Here is an 18726-nt window from a genome sequence, read left to right as displayed (position 1 = left end):
AAACAAAAAGACTTTTAAAGAAATTCACTGTAATTCAATAATAACTTCTGTGTGTTAAATCGGGTGTCTTCTTTCAATACAATAAACTTTGACAATATCAGAGCATCAAGATTCTGTGTTATTTTCATGTTGAATAATGATCATTACAGGGTCCAAAGGGGGACATTGGGTTGCCTGGAATTTCAGGACCTCCAGGACTCAAAGTAAGTGTTCGGTGGTTTTCATTATGTGGTTGAGCCTTCTCTGAATGGTGCGTTAGACCAGGGGGATACTTTCCCCGAATGAAAATTTCATTCATTTTTGGGGAAAAAAATTCATCATTTTTTATACTCATTATCCAGGTGAGGGTTGCTGAAAAGGTGGAGGATTAAATTAGAAGAATAATCTTTGTTGTAAAACCACAAATCTCCCCGTTATGACAGTTGCAGAGAATATCATGACATACTCCATATCTCAAATTTAAGCAGAGCAGCTATATTTTTACCTATGGATAACTATAATATTTTAAAATGTTCGCATTGGAGAAAGCATGAGCGGAGTGACAATTGGTCGGAACTAATTAAACATCAACAAATAATCGGGGGAATGCAGAGTAGTTCAAGCAACGTTCATAAACTGAATTTAATCCTGAATGATTTATTTGTCATTTACTCAAAGTAGTTATCGTCAAACTACATGTTAATGTTTACGTTGCCATAAAAGCCCATCTGAAGAGAGAGGATTATTAGGAGTAATCTAGTAGGTATCTTTGTGCATGCATTAGTTTGTTTTCGCCTGATGTGAGGAATCCAAATACTGAGATCTGCAGAAGAGGATGCAGAGTTGAGCAGAAAAGCCACAACACCACGGCTCCTCGCTGTTCCAAGCAAAAACACACTAGAATTAACCACAAGAGTGGACAGTTCTCCTTGCATTCATACTGTACCTCCTCACCTGCTGCCCCAGCTTCCCTCACAGTATCGACAGTACTGCTTTACAGCCCTGCCTCACACCGTCGCCTCCACTGGGAGACTCGCGTCAACATGACAACATGACATTCCACTGTACACACAGTCCACCACTAACAGGCTCCGTGAGCACAGCTAACACTGTAGACTCAGATAGTTTAACACAATCATGGAATTTGACTGCTAATCTACTAATATATAAAGTCTGTAATTACTCAAAAGTGCAAGCTACGTATAAAACTGTAATTATAGTCGATCAGACTGCAGCCTGGCTTGATGCTAAAGGAGAATTACCTGATACCGTACAACATTTTTGTAAGAAAAAAATACTCATTAGTTTCCTTGTCTGGTGTGTTATTGTGTGTGTTTGCAGGGTGAAAAGGGTGAGACGGGATTCGTACTAGCAGCAGATGGATCCATGTCGGGTCTGAGTGGACCAGTGGGACCCAAAGGAGACAAGGTCAGGCTTCCTACCACAACCCTCAGACAAAGTCATGAACCACTCTTTAATCCATAAACCAACATTGACATTCATTTATTCATTCAGCATTTTTTTTTTTATATATTCTTTTGTTTTATTTGATTTATTTCTGTTTTGAATAACTTTATTTTTTATTAACATTTTTAGAATAAAATTTTTGGTTTATTCTTTAATTTTCTTATTTTTTGTTAACATTTTTTAAATGTTTAAAATAGATTAAAATATTTATTTTAATAATTTTTTATATAACTCTTTAATTTATCATTTTTTATTTATTTTTTATTTTCTTTAACATATTTTCAATATAATATATATTTAATTTTATTTATTTTTTCATTTTAAAAATTACTTCCTTATTTAAACCAGGAACATACTCATAGCCATTGCAATTTGTTTGTGATACAATTATTAATAATATGATAAAGTGGGAACAATGGGAATATTCCAATCACAGTCATTAAACCAGAATTTATTTTAATGACAAAACATAAACTTATGTTTGTTCACAGGGAGATGACGGTGTCTCAGGATTATCTGGTATTCAAGTAAGGATTGAAGTAGCATCACTACTGATTTTAAGTCTTTGAAAGGTTTTATATATATATATATAAATATATATATATATGTATACTGAGTCATTTTGGTTTGTTCCCAGGGGCCAGTAGGACCACCAGGACCTAAAGGAGAGTTCGGCTTCCCTGGACGACCAGTAAGCACCATGAACATTTCAAAACTTTACAGTTACGTCATTGGTTATACACATTCCTCAGACTTTTCCTCATCAAACATCAATTTGAGGAAAAACACTGATTGTGTCACCTCCTAAAACAGCCCATGTGTTATGAGTTCAGTTCTGATAGGTTTTATAATAAATTCAACTCCATTTCTGCTCGGTCCTCAAACGATCCAATTTCCCCCAATGTGCCTGTGGGAATTGTTAAAGTTACATCCAATCTTCTCCCACTAAAGCCTGAATGCTTTTGGATAATGTCTCCCCATCTTTGTAGGGTCGTCCTGGGCTGGTGGGTCTGAAAGGAGAGAAAGGGGACGCACCAGGTCTGCCGGTGAGTCACACGGCAGGAAATAGAAGTAATGCAGCAACTTTCATAGTTCAGTGAATATTGTTGTAATCAAGACCACCAAACCCCAGACTGAGTCAAGACTAAGACCAGAGCATTCCAAGACCAAGATGCTATACAGACCTAAACTTTCTTTTGGTATCTTTCGACATGTGTTTTCCTCAGGGAGCCCCCGGGCCTCCCGGACCTCCAGGCCGACCAGGAATCTTCAGCTGCCCCAAAGGAGTAATCCTACATACATTACTTGTTCTCATTCGTGACACGTTTTCCTTCAGTCATCAGCTGTTTCCACATGTTTTATGTGCTCAATGTCGTCTCTCCTCTCCTGGTTTCTTAAGACAGTGTTTCCCATCCCTCCCAGACCCCACTGCAAAATGGCCGTACGTGTCTGGACGTTAGAAAACATGAATATATCTGCAGATAAAACCAGTGTCACTAACAGCTTTTATCACAGCCACTGTTTGGGATAATTTCTTACCTTTTTTTGGCAATATTCTACATTACATATTGATTTTACTCTTTATTTAATCACATTGGAGTCCGTTGCTATATTGTATTTGTAATTTTCTCAAACTTTCGGCTGTATAAAAGTGGTTGTAAAGGTGGATCAGTCGTGTTGGGCTGAACATGGAGCCACCTCTTACATGCCTATTTCCCCAAAATTTCATTTGCCTGATTTCTTCAAATAATGTTAATAATATAACACAATTGTTTTGATTCCATCCCTTCCAGTCCTCTCGATTCCTGTTTCTTTCACTCACTTCTAAACCATTCTAACCTCTTCTCTCTGCTTAAAGTTACTCTGCATGTAATGGTGTGTCTTATCTAAGTTTGTATCACTCAGAACTTAATGAGTCTGCTTCCCAAATACACCTGCATGCTGCATGCCGTCTCTGGAGAGGTGAAGGTTAAATGCCGAGAACAGCACGAGGTAGTACTAAACTCTCATCCACAGAAAATCAAAATGTCACATTAACAAATGGAGGAAGCACGTTCACTTGACACTAACTCATATTAGAGTTTTGCATCACTTCTTGTGTTTAACATGTTTGTGTTGCATCATTTCAGCTTCATCCCAATGGATCTATTGCAACTGGTAAGTTGGATCATAAAGTATGGCAGCCCTTGATCTATAGTTTGGGGTTTTATTTAATTTGTTGATCAAGATAATACTTACTAAAGAAGTCAAGGTGGAGAAATAAAGTTTGTTTTGTTTGTTTTGCTGGTGAAGGCGTCTGTCAGACGGGACCGAGAGGAGAAAAGGGAGAAAGAGGACTTCCTGGGACGCCAGCGCCACCAAGTGAGTCAACAGATTCTCACTCATCGGTCATAAATACGATAATAATAATTATTTGTGTGATAGAAAATGTGCTTTTGCTGTTTTCGTTTAAGCAACAATGTATGAACAACAGGAAGAATTCAGTAAAAATGCTCACAATGTTGTTTGATCTCAGTAAAATGATTAATTCCTTCTGGTAACGGTTCTCTGGAGCAATATTCAAGATGACATGTATGCTTCTCAAGATTAATACTGTGACTGAGAACTTGAGGATCGTATGCACATTTTGTCTGCTAATTCAATCAAATTGATCAACTTTATATATTTGAATCAAAATGCATACAATTAATACAATTCTACTTTATTTACCATTAATATCATGTTCATATGTGGTTTATAGAGCCATGTTTTGTAGATTTTATAGTGATATTGTTCCTTAACATTCTTCTGTCTCTTCTTTTCCAGGTTCCTATATTCCCCGAGGAGGCTGGGTAGGTCTCGTACCCTCTGGTTTGTGTTTTCCTTTGTATTGCGTCTGACTGAATGAGCATGGCTCTAACCTCTTCGAGTCTTGTGTGTCGTGCGTGCATTAGGAGGTGAAGGGTGAGCAGGGTGTCAAAGGAGAGAAGGGAGACAGAGGGGAGACGGGGTTTCCCGGGCAACCAGGTTTTCCTGGGAGACCAGGCCCAGTGGTGAGTCCAGGTTTCTTGAAAAGACAGCCAAGGGGGGGAAATTATGAAAACGAGCTGCAACTTTCATCCCAATGTGTTTCAGGGGCCCAAAGGAGAGTCGGTGCTGGGCCGTCCAGGACCCCCTGGAGTGCCGGGCTCGCCTGGTATCCCCGGCTATGGCAGACCTGGAAATGTTGGTCAACCTGGGCCACCAGGACCACCAGGGCAACCCTCAAGATACGGCTCAGGTATAGAATCATATATAATCATCATAACATTATGACGTGCCTGTAGCTGATGAGATTAAAAACTCAGATCTGATAAAAGGTGTTAATGTTTTTCATTCTGGCAGGTCTGACCATCTCTGGTCCTCCAGGTCCTCCAGGACCACCTGGACCGCCAGGGTCTTCAAGTAACGCAGCAGCCGTGAGTTCATTTGTCTTTTAGGTTCATAACACGGTTCTAAATGACGCTTCAGTGTAAATTACATTCAGAATGGTTGATGGTTTCAGCATTCTGGCCCTTCATTCAAACAATCTGGAGTCAAGCTCTTAATAGGAGCCTAAAGATCAGAAATGTATATATACGATGATAAATCTATATATATATTTTATTTACTTATTTTTTTACTTTAGATGAAAATCTATCCAACTCTTGAGAGTATGATGCAGAACACCGTCCGAGATGCAGAGGGGACGATGTTGTACGTGACAGAATCAGGAAGTCTCTTCCTCAAGGTTCCACAAGGATGGAAAGAGATACAGGTAATTCCAGAGACAAATATACACGTTTGCCCCTTGCATGTATTTTATCCTCTACCTATGGACTTACGTTGTGGAATCAATAATACTGGTCTTTTAATTATGGTTTATGCTTTGGTTGTGATCCCAAATGTCTCAAATGTATTTCTTCGACATAATGAGTTTGAAATCCGTCATTCAGTCCTCATCTGTCTGCTGTGTCCTCACAGCTTGGCAGTCTGATCTACCTCGCCAATAACATCATTCCACAAGATGAGGTACGTTTTGCCATTTTCATGACTTTTTTTTTTTCACATTTTCAAAAAATAAATAAATGAAGCAATTGCAGGATAATCTTTTGCAATGTTTGTCCATTTATATACTTTTTTTTAACTATTCAATCAGCCTCAAGTTGCATATCACGTAAGAGGCGACACGATGGAAAGAGTACATACGCTGAAAGAAAGAGTGAGTATCGTTGAGATTTTCTCCATTTTTTATTTTTTTTTTAACTTATTTTTATTGAAAATCTTCAATACAGGTCAAATACAACAAAAGAAAATCCAGTAGTATCAGACAAAATGTAGGCACATTATACATTACTCCTTATATCTTTAAAGTAGAGCCAGCATCACAGTGGGGGAAGAAAGAAGAAAAGAGACAGTTTATAAACATATACACGTGCATCTTCCTTCCTTTCTTTCTTTCAACATGGAATAGTACAAACAAATCAACCATTAGAAATGAATCTTTGTATTAAGGACCATTTATCCATGAATACATAAATTTTCATTTGCAGTCTTGCTGTTATTTGCTCCATATGGTACACTTCTTTTAGTTTGTTCTTCCATTGAGTAATAGTGGGGGGCTGAGGTTTGAGCCAAGAGACCGTAATCATTTTCTTTGCAACTAAGAGTGGTATTTTGAGTATAAATTTAATAACATTTAATCTTATGTTGTTGGGAAAAATTCCCAATATTATTAAATTAGGTTCTAATGGGATTTCAATGCTGAGACAATTCTTAATTTCTCCTTGTATGTCTTTCCAATGGTTAGTTAATTTTGGACAGTCCCAAAACACATGGGTATGGTCTCCCACCAGACCACAGCCCCTCCAACACCGATCAGAGGTTCCACCAAACTTAGACGTGACAAAGGGGGTTCTAAAAAATCTAATTTTAGTTTTCCACTCAAATTCTCTCAGGCTTGGACTATTTGTTATTTTATGTCCCTCCCGCAATGTCGATTTTCTCAATTTTTGACGTGCCGGTAGACCTCGGTAAAGATTGTTTTCTGCGTCTTAACCTCCGCGTTGCGTCCTCCCCCTTCAGCTGAGCCTGGTGGCGTTGAATCAGCCCCACACCGGGGACATGATGGGGCTCGACATTGCCGACCGGATGTGCTACGAGCAGGCCAAAGCCATGGGCTTGGCCCCCAACTACCGGGCCTTCATTTCCTCCAACAGACAGGACCTGGTCCACGTGGTCTATCCTGGTTTCAGGGAGTCTCTGCCAATCACCAACCTCAGGGTGAGTCCGTTCAGTCAAACTAACAATGAATTGTAACCATGGGTTTTGTATCACGTCTAACTTGCTGTGTCCTCTCTCAGGGAGACGTGATCTTTAGGAACTGGCGGTCAATTTTCACCGGGGACGGGGCGCCACTCAATGTCAAGATACCCATCTACTCCTTTGATGGCCGGGATGTGTTAGCTGACCCCTTCTGGTCAGTGAACTTCATGCATATTTCAGTGTTCATCGATAATAGTGATATTCTGTTCCAATATTGGCGTTCCACAGGGTATGACTTTAGGTCCCCTTCTTTTTTTTAACCGCTGATGACATTCAACTGTCAATGTCTCTCAGGCCCAGTTTAATTTGTATATCAGACAACACTGATTAGATGATGCACAATGGTACAGTACGATAAAACGGAGGACCTTCGGGCGGTAGTGGGTCGCCTTTCAATCGAAAGCTTCTGTCCACATGTTAAATGTCATTGTGCAAAACACTGAACTCTGAAGTTTCAAGCAAAAATGGAAAACTGTTGCAGCATTTCGGGTGTCTGTTTACACCACAACGGTGCTTGAGGCAATGAAAACACATTTTTTGGAAAATGGCTCCCAAGATGGGAAGCCTCACGAGCGGGATTGCAGTGATATTAAAAACACCAGTGTCCGGGTCAACTGTTAATTATCAGATGGTTTAGCATTTAAAGGCTTGGCCCAATTCCTCACAGCTCTCAACACTTATCTTTTGCAACTTAAAGTTTCCCTGAAACGAATTAGTGTTCTGAATTCCTATTTTTGAAGCTTTTCGTGGTGTTATCTGTGAGAAGAAATACATCCTGCCCATGATAACTGAAGGATTTTCCTGTCTCTTGGTCCAATCATCAGGCCCCAGAAGAGCATCTGGCACGGCTCCACCAGCAGGGGTCTCCGAGTCGTGGACAAACACTGCGAGATGTGGCGGGCCGACCACGTGTCCGTCGCGGGCCAGTCGTCCAGCCTGAGCTCGGGACTCCTCGGCCAGCAGACGCGGAGCTGCTCCAACGAGTACATCGTCCTCTGTATCGAGACACACAAAAACCCTTAGACGTCCTCCCGCAGACACCACTCCACCCATCCCCCACCACCGTTAAAACTTACAGCAGCCTCATTTTCAGCACGCCGTGTTTTGCTCTGTTTTCAAGAGTGGCTAGAGTTTAGGGCGAGGGACATTTTCTTCACAGGCAACATGAATCTGGAGCCGAAGTCGTGTCGCAGGAAACCAAGCCTCAAAGTGTTGCCAAGCATTAGAAAGGGCCGAAGCTCCACTCAGGCTAATGTCGCCACGTGGGGATGATTTATTCATTTCAAGATGACTTTCAACACGTCTGTGTCGCCGCAACATAAAGCGACGCAAGACGTTTTTTTTCTCCCCGCAGTCGCCCAGCTGTTGTCGAGGATCTTTTTAAAAAAAAAAAAGGACTGACAGCAGAGACCGAGGAGCGGCTGCGTCCGTCCCCAAACGTGACTTTTTGTGATTAGATAAAACGCTACTTCCTTTGTTGTGTTTACAGGACGTCATGGAGGGTTTCTGACAGCATTCCTGGACAGATTCAGCTCATATATCCAAAACTTCCTACCTTGTCCCTCGGCTAACAAAGGGACAACTCGACAACCAGTGTCGCCACCAAAGTAATTTTTGATGCACTGTATTTCTTTCTTTTTCCTTCTTTTTTTTTTTCTTTTTAAAAGGCCAACATTTTCATCCTCGAAAGTGTTTGTTGTATCGTCTCATGATCTCACGACTTTTATTTAATTTAAATCCAATGACTTATTTATATCTGTCACAGCACATAACAAGAAATCAGATGATTAAAATTAAAGAATGTAATTTATCGTTTTGTTTTTGTCGGATGACTGTTTCTTCTTACTTAATTTTTTTTCTTACTTTATTTTTTATTATTATTTTTTTCTTCTTAAAGATTTCTCATGAATGTCAGTGAAAACTTCATCCACCAATTGTAAAGATGCCATTCAACCAAGCAATGCAGTTTTTTTTTTTTTTTGAAAAATTTAGAAGAAAAAAGTCAAAAGTGAGAGCACGTGTTTTGTATGAATATTGGTGCTTTGTTGAATAAAGATTTCTCTTTTCATAATCTGGACTTGAGTACATTCACTCCTCCAGGGGTTGTTTCAGTGCCTTCACTTTATCAGTTTTTTTTTTTATATTATTATTAATTTGATTCAGACATTTCAAAACCAAGGTGTGAAAATGAATATTTACAAATGGGGCGACCATAATTATTAAATTCCTCTTTTGATTAAGATAGAGTTGAATTAGAGGTCCAATAGTTGTCCTTTATTTTGCATTTACATAGAAGACTACACAAGAAAAATGTTGCCAACATTCATGTATGTGAAACATATTAAAGTTTTTTTAGGATTGTGTGGCGGGGTTCGCTCCCGTTCAAAGAACAACCACCCTAATTCCAAATGGCAAGTCGACTTTTTCCTTTTATTGTCCCCCAAACGGTGCCGGTGCTCGATATTTACAGTGAGCAAAAATATTTACAATAAGAACAGAAAAACATAACCATGATCCCAGCTCTTCCTTTAGCTGGGTGGGTTTGGAAAAAAAACAAAACAAAAAAATAGTTCTATTCGAGTCGTGTTGCTCTACAGTGCAACTCCAAGTAACGACTCCCGTCTGCAGTTTTGCCTCCTGCTCTTATACCGTTCTGCCCCTCCCAGGGGGGTGATTGAGTCCTCTGCACCAATCATAATTTCATAACACAAATAATAATAACATCCTACTTTTAGGACACTTCATTTTTCTAATAAAATGAACAAAAACATTCTCCAAATCAAGTCACGAAATACTTCCCTTTATAAACCAAAAATTAATAGTTAAACCAAACACCAAACGATCACGTGACCCTAAAGTCCCGCGCAGGCTTCGTTATAAACCCGGGGGTTAACTCCACCCCCGTCTTGCCTGTCAACAGGCGTCATGTCACCGGTAAGTGTTGTGTGTGTGAGAGAGAGAGGATGTTTGAGGATGTTTGCGGATGTTTGCGCAGGTAAAACATAGCCAGTCCAGGTGTGCACCCCTGGATCACTATGCCAACAGGTGGGGAACGAAAGATGAATTCAGTGAATGATGTCATGTGAAATACGGAGGGGGAATGAGGAAATGAGTGTGGCGTGTATCGTGGCGTGTATCGTGGTGTGTATCGTGGTGTGCCGTCTGCTACGCAGGGTGTGTGTGTGTTATTTATTTTTCCATTCTCTTCTCTTTCCTCTTCCTCTTCTTCTTCTTGTCTTCATCATTTAGGTATATTTGTTTGCTCCTATTGCACAAAAACAGTGTAAAAGTGATCTATTTACGGATACTAAATCTGTCGTGTTCTGTGCAATGTGAATATATGTTTATAGGTTCTTTGAAAAACAATGGAGACCGTGTGAAAAGAACAAATGTCCGGCTCATAAGGACGTTTATAGTACACCAATCTGTGAATTTGCTCTGCATTCGAGTCCACCTCTGGAAGGTTAAAGGTTTTCCAAACAGAAGCTCTCCAAACAGTTTAAAGGTCTGACGCACAACGAAAAACAATGCAGACAACCCAAACTCCTCATAGGGTGCATTAAGCTGTTTAACTAAACACTAAGTAGTGCAACAACACCGTTTGTTTGTTTTTTAAACTTTGCTTTGGCATCTGGTGAATGATTCTTTACCTCCTGGACATGAAGGAACTGAAGGTACTGTAAGCATGTCGGCTGGTATTAAGTTTAAAGATATCTGTCATCCCTTTGTCTTCTTTCTTCAATTTGTTTGCACAGGTTTTGTGCAGATGAGTGAATTTTTAGATACATTTTTAAAGGTTTTAAGGAAGAAAATGACTTCCAAGAATCAGAAGACAATGACCTCTAAGTTTCATGAAATGTACATTTCTTTTTTTAATCTTTTTTTCAATTGATTAAATATTTCCTTAAAGGTCCTGTTTGTGCTTCTGCTGACCACGACTGCAGTTCAAGCTCAGTCTTTCCACTTCGGAAAATGCCCCAAGCCGTCTGTTCAAGAGGACTTCAGCGTTGAAAAGGTAAAAAGAACCAAGCATTGACTCCTGATGACGTTTTCTCAGGTTTTTATACCTGATGTAACCAGAGGGTCAGTTGGGGTCAAATCAATCCTGTTTTGGTCCCCGTGAAACCTGTGATGTCCTCTCCCTGCAGTATATGGGCACCTGGTACGAAATAGAGAAGCTGCCAGCCATTTTCGAGAAGGGGAGATGTAATCAGGCCACGTACAGTCTTCTCGGTGACGGGACGGTGAAAGTTCAGAACGCAGAGATCCTGTAAGAATTCTACTTTAGTCCCTTATTGAGGAATTGGATCAGGTCATGTGTCCTGGGAGACGTTCAGCTTCTCATCCAAACCGCTTCATCTATTCATGCTGATCCTTCTTTCAAGTGAAAACGGAAATCACTTTGCGTTTTGAGGTTTTTTTTTTTTAAAACAGGCTCTATCTAAAACACAACTTTTTTAAAATGCTGCGTCTCCATGGAAATGCAGAATATGCTATTTTTCTGAAGCGCTGCTATTCCTTATTGTCATAGGAGTACACTGTTAAGTGACGTGGTACCAAATTCTGTACTTGAGGCCCGGTCAACGGCAAAATATAAATAAGTAAATAATGTGATGAAATAGAATGGAGAGTATAACAGGGCAGAAAGGTAATATAAATAGGTGATAAAAACAACAATACTGAACAGATAAATGAACAGATAAATAAATAGTTGTGATGTCAGTGCAAGTTGTGAGGGCTTGTGTGAGGGCTGCAGAGCTCCAGGGCACCAGCAGAGTTCAACAGTCTAACAGCTTCCCGAAAAGAAGCTGTTCCTCAGTCTGGTGGTCCTGCTCTTGATCCTCTGCAGCCTCCTGTCTGAGGGGAGGGGGTCAAAGAGAGGGGCTCAGGTTGTGCTGTTTGTGAGTGGGAAACAGGAGGTCTGGCTGGTTGTAGTGCTTCCCAACCCTGCTCCAACACAAATGACCCAAATGATCATTTCCCAGCCCTGCAGAAGCCTAAAGAAACAGCCATTCCTTTAAATCAGGAGTGTCGGAGCTGGAAGACATCTGAAACATGCAGGACATCGGTCCTTAAGGAGCAGGGTTGGGAGCCATTGTTCTATTGTGTTTTAACAACCTTCACATGTAGCACAAAGGAGGTTAGTTGTGATTGATGACCCTTTGAAGCCGATCGAGGGGATTTGTTTCGCAGAGAGAAACAGCGTGGACTTCCTCCTTCTTCTCTCAAACCTTTTTCTTCCCCGTCCAAAATGTGGACATCGGTGTCTGATAAGGAATCAGTTGAGTCTAGACCTGAAGACTTCGGTCTCCTGTGTTGTGCTATGTGGTTGCTTAGTTCCATCAATATAAAGGTTATTGCACAACTAACATGTCTTCCAAGACACATGACCAATTCCATTTAGCCTGATTCAGTTGCATAGACATGCCTTCTACCTGGACAAATGAGATTATGTGTGGATAAAATGTGCCTTATTAAGAGTAACTGGGGAGTAAATCTTCCTCTCCTCCCTTCAAACAGGTCAGATGGGAAGATCAACTCAATTGAAGGAGTTGCTAAAGTCAAGGATCCATCTCAGCCTGCTATCCTTGCTGTGAGCTTCTTTAAAGGTAAATAATCCAAACTTGATTATATTTGACTGTATATAAAGAATAATCTATTATCTGTGCTTTTCTGTGTCCAGGTGTTCCAGATGCTCCCTACTGGGTGCTCTCCACAGATTACCAGTCGCACTCTTTAGTTTATTCCTGCGCTGACTATCTGGGGATCTTTCACGTTGACTTCGCTTGGATCCTCGCCCGCAGTCGAGTCCTGACTGAGGACATCCTGGAGCAGCTGCATGACAAACTGACTGCTGTCGGTGTGAACATCAACCGCCTCACGGCCAGCAACCAGACCGGCTGTGATTTACTGGAACAGTGACGGAAGGAGCTATTTGTAATATTATGGGAACAGCGACTGATGGTGTTTTGTAATACCTTGGTTTATTTTGACATGTCTTTAAGGAATAAAGATGCCAACCCTAAATGTAACAAAGATCAAAAAAGTTTGTATTTTGGTCTTGATATTTACGACACGGTTTATGATGATTTAAGACCCAACTTACTGAACAACCCTTTCAAGTGAAAAGGTCAAACTTTTGTAGTGTTTTGGGTGTCCGTTTACATGACAACAGTGCTCAGAGTCATGAAAATGCAGCTTTTTGAAAACTGCTTCCAAGGTGGAACCTATTTAGTTTTATGGTTCAAATCCCAATGCAGAGTGATGTAGTGCGTTGGGTAACTGCAGAAAAAAGAAGTTTAGAAAATAAAGGAATTATTATTATTACAAAGTGAGTTGAAGTTGTCAATTTTAGCAAGTATGAGTTTGAGGTAATTTGTTAATATTTGTAACTTAAATTAATGATAAATATTATTGGGATTATTAGAGGTTTAATCCAACTTAAACATTGAAATTAATATAAACATATATTTATTCTAGAAGTTTATGAAGTTATATACTTTTTCTTATAAAGGAAACTCTTATATAAATGAATTTGTGTGTCAAAGTTGTTACGTAAAATTGTTTAGAATTTCGGTTTGCTGCAAGACTGGTGAGTGACGTCATTTCCGTTCAGGTGATGTTTACATATTGAACAACTTCCGGTGGCTGACACTTTGAAGCCGGCTGCAGACGAAGCTAACTCTTTAAAGTTCACTCTTCCTTTAGGAGAAATGTTTCCTCTTTTCGTTTGTTTGCTGGTTCTACCTTTATATTCATCCGCCGAGAGGAACGACAGACCGATTATAGGTGAGTTTATCCGCGCAGGACGGAGTTTTTAGTCGTTACTTTCACTGAGACTCCGTCTGTGTTCAATAACACTGTAACTGAAGCGTTGTGCCTCTGAAGCGGTCCTCTCCCAGGACGTTTTTGCACCCATTCCCAACAGAACCGCCTACATCGCTGCTTCCTATGTGAAGTTCCTGGAGGCAGCGGGAGCCAGGGTCGTACCTGTCAGGTGAGAGAAGAATAAATCATTTATACACCTGGCTTCCAGGTGTAAATGTGACTGTGTGTCAGCAGTGTCAAACATAAGGTCTGTGGGCCAAAACTCTTATAATCGAGCTCTAATAATTAACTTATACAGACAACTTCTGTTAGTTTAAAATAAGAATTTAGAGGTTTGTCATCTTGGCCACAATTGAATATGTCTGAGGTAGATATGAAAAAGATAAATAAGGAAAAAGAATCTCCTTACTTGAGAAGCAGTTAGATAAAAATATTTCTAATTGTTTGCTGCCTCCATTTAATCCACTTCATTTACAGCAGAGAGGCATTTTAGAAAATTCAAATCCTGCCAATCTTTTTTTTTTTTAATTGTCTGTTTAATAATGTAATTCAAATTATGTTGAAGCTCGGGCTGGGCAAAAAATAGATTAGTCAAATTCGTAGCTAAAAAAAATTCAAATAGCAAATTCAAGTTTTTTGTCCGCAGACAGTTTTTCAGCATTTTTCGTGTTCCATTCTACCATTGCTTGTGTACATCCAGTTTTGGAGATTTTAATTCATTTTAGATCAACCATAGAGACGGTGACTTTTAACGTTTGATTACACAATTGTTAAGCGAGTGAGTATTTTGACCATATCACCTTTTTATTGCATATTTTCCAACTCCAAGCTGCATAAAAGATGAGCGCTCATTGGATGTGAGCACATTTGTTGGTGTGTATTTGTGCAATCACAATCACCACACTATCTTTCAGATCATCTTTTTCCTTACAACTTAGAGTCCTTGTAAACAACACTGACGGACACGCTTCAGTATAAATCTGTTCCCTTGCATGACGCCCGGAACCAGAATGTTAATGTTTGTTTAAATGAATCATCCATTAACTTTTCCACCATGGGGAAGCAGCATCGAGTCTAATCCGTCAACAAACGTCCAAGTGCTGTTTATTTTATTCATTTAGATTTTTCAGAGGAACTGAAGATGAACTTGTTAACTCACAATTGGACTCAAACTATTTTAAATACAATTTAAACTCATGTGTTTGGACTGTAGGAGAATACGCAACCACAAAATGGAAAGACCCTAAATCTGCACATAAATTGGAAATATTCCCACACAAAACCAAAGTTATGAAGGATTCCAGGATTATTTTTCTGTTTAAAAGTGTCTAACGTCTGAGGAAAACCGGCTCTTCCTTCTCTTTTCCAGGATCAACCAGTCACCAGAGGATTACCAGGCTCTGTTCAGCTCCATCAATGGGTAAACAACCAATTCCAGTCTCTTTATCCTGAATTAGGAAAAACACTTTTTTAAAGTACAAGTACTATCGTTTAGCTTCTTGCTGATAAAGAGTATAGAGTATATAGACACGAGTACTTATTCAATGCCATTACAGTTACAGTTGTTTTCAAAATGTTTTCATCTGATGCCTTTGTAACATTTAACTCACACTTTAACATTCAATGTAGTTTTCTTTGTCTGAGAAATGAACATATCTGATTTAAAAATAACTAAGTCTAACTAATTAACTTAAACTTACTCTACCAGAAAAAATCTTTAAAATATACTTCCCATGAATGGAATCACTTCTGTACAGAGAATAAACCAAAACACAAAAACAAAACCATCAACACTCATTTCCACTAATTCAGTTTTAATTTATTTATTGAGTTACATTTTTCAGAGACCATGTAAAAAAAGAACATTAACACCACGATGCGTTCTCACTTAAAACGTTGTATAAACTGGTCTTGGCCTCCACGTTCTTTTCTTGGATGATATTCCATATGTTTCTGGTTCCAGGGTTCTCTTCCCGGGCGGCGCTGCCAGCATCTATTCGTCCGGCTACCAAAGAGCGGCTCAATTCTTCTTGGCGGCGGCAATCGAGGTAAAAGTGTGAACAGTTCTGGACCAGGTTGAGTGAAGGAAGCTGAATGAAGCGTGTCACATTTCAGGCAAACAAGCGAGGCGACTATTTCCCGGTGTGGGGGACCTGTCTGGGGTTTGAACAGATGATGTATCTGACCAGTGGAAAGCAGATTTTGTCTCGTACCAACACCAGTGGAGTCGCGCTGCCGCTGAACTTCACCAATGGTATGGCTTTGTCTTCACGATGTACTGCAAACTGTAGAAATCAACCTTTAATTGAGCTCATTTAATGTTGTTTAGACTCATTTTACCCCAAATAACCAAGATTTGTTCAACTTAGCATCACTTCTTAATTAATTTTATCTATATACACTCATTATGGTTCAGTCAGTAAGAATACGATATAAAATGTGTTTAGCCAATTGCGCGATCTATTTTGTCACAATTTTTGCCAACTTCATATAAATATAATAGTCTTTGTAAATGTCTTTTCATGCAGAGTATTCATGAAGCTATAGCGTCAAACTTACCACAATAAAGTAATATTCTACATTTTATGTCTGCATTGGGGATGGAAATGACTTTTTTTATCCACTGAAGCTGACAAACTCCACAATCTACATTTTTACCAGCCACGTTTTTTTATTCAATAGTGTGTGTGTGTGCGTGTGTGTGTGTGTGTGTGTGTGTGTGTGTGTGTGTGTGTGTGTGTGTGTTCAGTCACAGTACAATACCTTGGAAATATACTTTTCTTGCACACGACAGTCAGTCCTTGTGACCAGAGCTGATTATTCAGCAAAAATGTTAACGATTACAGGGTAAAACTATCCAAGGGTCATCTTGTGAAATGACAGGAGATGAAGTCTGAACAGACAATGAAGGTTAGAAATGTAAAAGGAAATGTTTTTCCCTGCAACTACAGGAGTTCACAGTGATCCTACTTCAACCTGTTTCATATGTTCAGCTGCACTGGACCCACACAAAGAAAGTGGAAATTGTTCCAGAAAGGTTTTCCAAGAGTTAGGAGCAAAAGTTTCCACAGATCAGCTATGAAACACCAAGTCCACATCCCAGAAACACATAAATTAACTATTAACATCAGTGCCCCAATTCCAGGTTTTGCACAAAACTGCATATAAAAAGAATTATACAAAAAGTAAAATCAGGTTTATTTAACATTTAATTTATTTTCAAAAAATGTATATATTAGGAATGAAGGATGATATCAAAACTTATAGAGAAAATATAAAACTGTATTGTTGTTAAAAATCTATACTTTTTTTAATCACGTATGATCGAGATCACTCCCTCCTACACCAGAAGAACTATACATGTTTACACTCGTCTCATTTGTACTATTGTTTGTTGTATTTATTTGGATCACGTTAACAAGAAGACGATAGATTAATGGTCAAATCTGATGACTTTTTTTTTTTTTGCTTTTTTTCCAGAAGCCAACGTGAGCCGAATGTTTAAATCATTTCCCGATGAGCTCATGGAGGCTTTATCTTCTGAGCCGCTGACGGAAAACTCTCACATGTGGAGCGTGGCGACGTCGGTACGTTTTCAAACTTCAGTCGTCCGTCTGCCGCAGGAGCGTCGAACATCAGGCCTTTTGTTTAAGCGGAGCGCTCCGAGTCCTTGTCTCACTGTCAGACCATCCGTCCACTGTTTGAACTAACACGCCGCTTTGTTTCTTTCAGACTTTTATTTCAAATGATGAACTTAGAAAGTTTTACAAAGTTCTCTCGACAAACACTGACGGACGAACAGAGTTTGTATCGACAGTTGAAGGTATAATCCGAGTCGAGTTTCCAGCAGAATAAGACAGAAAGTGGAAGGTTTTCATGTCCGGTGAGCGTCTCCTCCCGTTTCTCTCTGCAGCCTACGATTATCCAATTTACGGGACCCAGTGGCATCCAGAGAAAAACCCCTTAGAGTGGAGGAAGAGTTATTACCCACATTCTCCCTCAGCAGTCAGGATGACCTTCTACATGGCCCAATTCTTCGTCAACGAAGGTAGGGACTTCATCTTCTCGCCTCTGCCTGTGAATGCTCAGTAAGTGTGTCTCTTTTGTCTCCACAGCCAGGAAAAACTTCCATAAATTCGCATCCGAGGACGAGGAAAGGAACGCGCTGATCTATAACTCCAGTCCCGTTTATGCAGACACTCCCAACATGTTTGAGCAAATCTATTATTTTGAGTGATTTTAGTTTTTTAATGAATCTGTGAATGGTTGGCTGCTTTGATGAGGATATTTGATTGTTTTACTTGGTTTATGCTGCTTTTTTATCTCTTTAGCCAGGAAGTGATCAAGTTCTGGAAATTGCACTGATTTTAGTAATAAAAATAAATAAATCAAGATTAAAGAGAGTTGCCTTTTTCTGCTATAAACACCATCTCATATGGGAACGATGATCTCATGAAACATTTTTTAATAATGCCTGTATGTTACTTCTAATTATTTATCTTGAGGTGGTGACAAACCTGAAAATTTACAATGGAACACTGAACTTTATTTCTCTGTAACTGACAATCAGTAAAACGTTTAAAACTATAGTGACTGGGCTCCTGTGTGTGTGTGTGTGTGTGTGTGTGTGTGTGTGTGTGTGTGTGTGTGCTGAAGAGAGGGGGTGGAGTTTAGGGTTGATCATTAGTGACTGCAACAACCACTGGAGTGAATAAACACTATAAAGTTAACTAACATTCAGGAGTGTTAAAGGCGTTTTAGTTTAGGATCCACATACAGCGTCAGTAAAATAGTGTCATAATAACCTTTAAAGTTTTAATTTCTCATTACTAATGGGGTAGATAAGTAATGAACAGGAGGGGCCCGAAGACGGAACCCTGAGGGACACCTGTGGTGACTGGATGAATGGTGCTAATGCTAAATGCTAAATTAGAACACATTCGAGTTCAGGGGCGACGTACGGCTCAATTTCATCTTCAGTGGGCAGGAGCAGTAAACTACTACAATAATAACCTTTAAATTCAAACTTTAAAGTTTGTCTAAAGTATACATGATGAAATGTATATATTTTCACAAAACCATCAAAAAATGACTCTAATCTCAACATAAAGCCACTTTTAATGATATACA

General features: G+C 39.5%; 3 protein-coding genes across 4 annotated transcripts in view; all 3 read left to right on the top strand.

The window, feature by feature from the left end:
* Positions 1-8837, top strand: part of LOC308125692 (uncharacterized protein) — a 70599-nt gene extending 61762 nt beyond the window's left edge. For both annotated transcript variants that reach the window (XM_080489624.1, XM_080489623.1), the window contains exons 26-44: positions 150-203; positions 1321-1407; positions 1938-1973; positions 2084-2137; positions 2436-2492; positions 2673-2732; positions 2846-2887; positions 3576-3603; positions 3739-3807; positions 4252-4277; positions 4380-4478; positions 4561-4705; positions 4810-4883; positions 5093-5221; positions 5428-5475; positions 5603-5665; positions 6529-6726; positions 6807-6922; positions 7593-8837. In XM_080489624.1, the coding sequence (XP_080345750.1) occupies positions 150-203; positions 1321-1407; positions 1938-1973; positions 2084-2137; positions 2436-2492; positions 2673-2732; positions 2846-2887; positions 3576-3603; positions 3739-3807; positions 4252-4277; positions 4380-4478; positions 4561-4705; positions 4810-4883; positions 5093-5221; positions 5428-5475; positions 5603-5665; positions 6529-6726; positions 6807-6922; positions 7593-7791 (1584 nt within the window). In that variant the 3' untranslated portion in view covers positions 7792-8837. The remainder of the gene's footprint in view (positions 1-149; positions 204-1320; positions 1408-1937; positions 1974-2083; positions 2138-2435; positions 2493-2672; positions 2733-2845; positions 2888-3575; positions 3604-3738; positions 3808-4251; positions 4278-4379; positions 4479-4560; positions 4706-4809; positions 4884-5092; positions 5222-5427; positions 5476-5602; positions 5666-6528; positions 6727-6806; positions 6923-7592) is intronic.
* An 840-nt stretch (positions 8838-9677) lies between these two features.
* On the top strand, positions 9678-12808 carry LOC308125328 (apolipoprotein D-like). Its single transcript, XM_080488985.1, has 5 exons — positions 9678-9702; positions 10679-10783; positions 10917-11038; positions 12289-12377; positions 12452-12808. Exons 1-5 carry the CDS (start codon positions 9694-9696, stop codon positions 12688-12690), a joined length of 564 nt encoding a protein of 187 aa, XP_080345111.1. The 5' UTR covers positions 9678-9693; the 3' UTR covers positions 12691-12808.
* A 580-nt stretch (positions 12809-13388) lies between these two features.
* Positions 13389-18184, top strand: LOC308125411 (gamma-glutamyl hydrolase-like). The gene is made up of 9 exons (XM_080489118.1): positions 13389-13557; positions 13657-13765; positions 14966-15016; positions 15560-15644; positions 15712-15850; positions 17077-17183; positions 17329-17419; positions 17510-17644; positions 17712-18184. Exons 1-9 carry the CDS (start codon positions 13482-13484, stop codon positions 17831-17833), a joined length of 915 nt encoding a protein of 304 aa, XP_080345244.1. The 5' UTR covers positions 13389-13481; the 3' UTR covers positions 17834-18184.
* Positions 18185-18726: the final 542 nt, after the last annotated feature.

The sequence above is a fragment of the Lipophrys pholis genome (assembly GCF_963383615.2).
Source record: "Lipophrys pholis genome assembly, chromosome: 20".
Lineage (NCBI taxonomy): Eukaryota > Metazoa > Chordata > Actinopteri > Blenniiformes > Blenniidae > Lipophrys > Lipophrys pholis.
Note: the sequence above shows the minus strand (reverse complement) of the source record. Positions and strands in the feature narration are given on the sequence as shown.

What these genes read in the sequence shown, in the direction of transcription:
- LOC308125411 (XM_080489118.1), top strand. Translation starts at nt 13,482, where the DNA reads ATGTTTCCTCTTTTCGTTTGTTTGCTGGTTCTACCTTTATATTCATCC. An exon ending in GCCAGGGTCGTACCTGTCAG is followed by an intron (nt 13,766 to 14,965) that starts GTGAGAGAAGAA and finishes TCTCTTTTCCAG; the next exon opens with GATCAACCAGTCACCAGAGG. An exon ending in CCAATTCTTCGTCAACGAAG is followed by an intron (nt 17,645 to 17,711) that starts GTAGGGACTTCA and finishes TTGTCTCCACAG; the next exon opens with CCAGGAAAAACTTCCATAAA.
- LOC308125328 (XM_080488985.1), top strand. An exon ending in AGGACTTCAGCGTTGAAAAG is followed by an intron (nt 10,784 to 10,916) that starts GTAAAAAGAACC and finishes CTCTCCCTGCAG; the next exon opens with TATATGGGCACCTGGTACGA. An exon ending in TGCTGTGAGCTTCTTTAAAG is followed by an intron (nt 12,378 to 12,451) that starts GTAAATAATCCA and finishes TTCTGTGTCCAG; the next exon opens with GTGTTCCAGATGCTCCCTAC.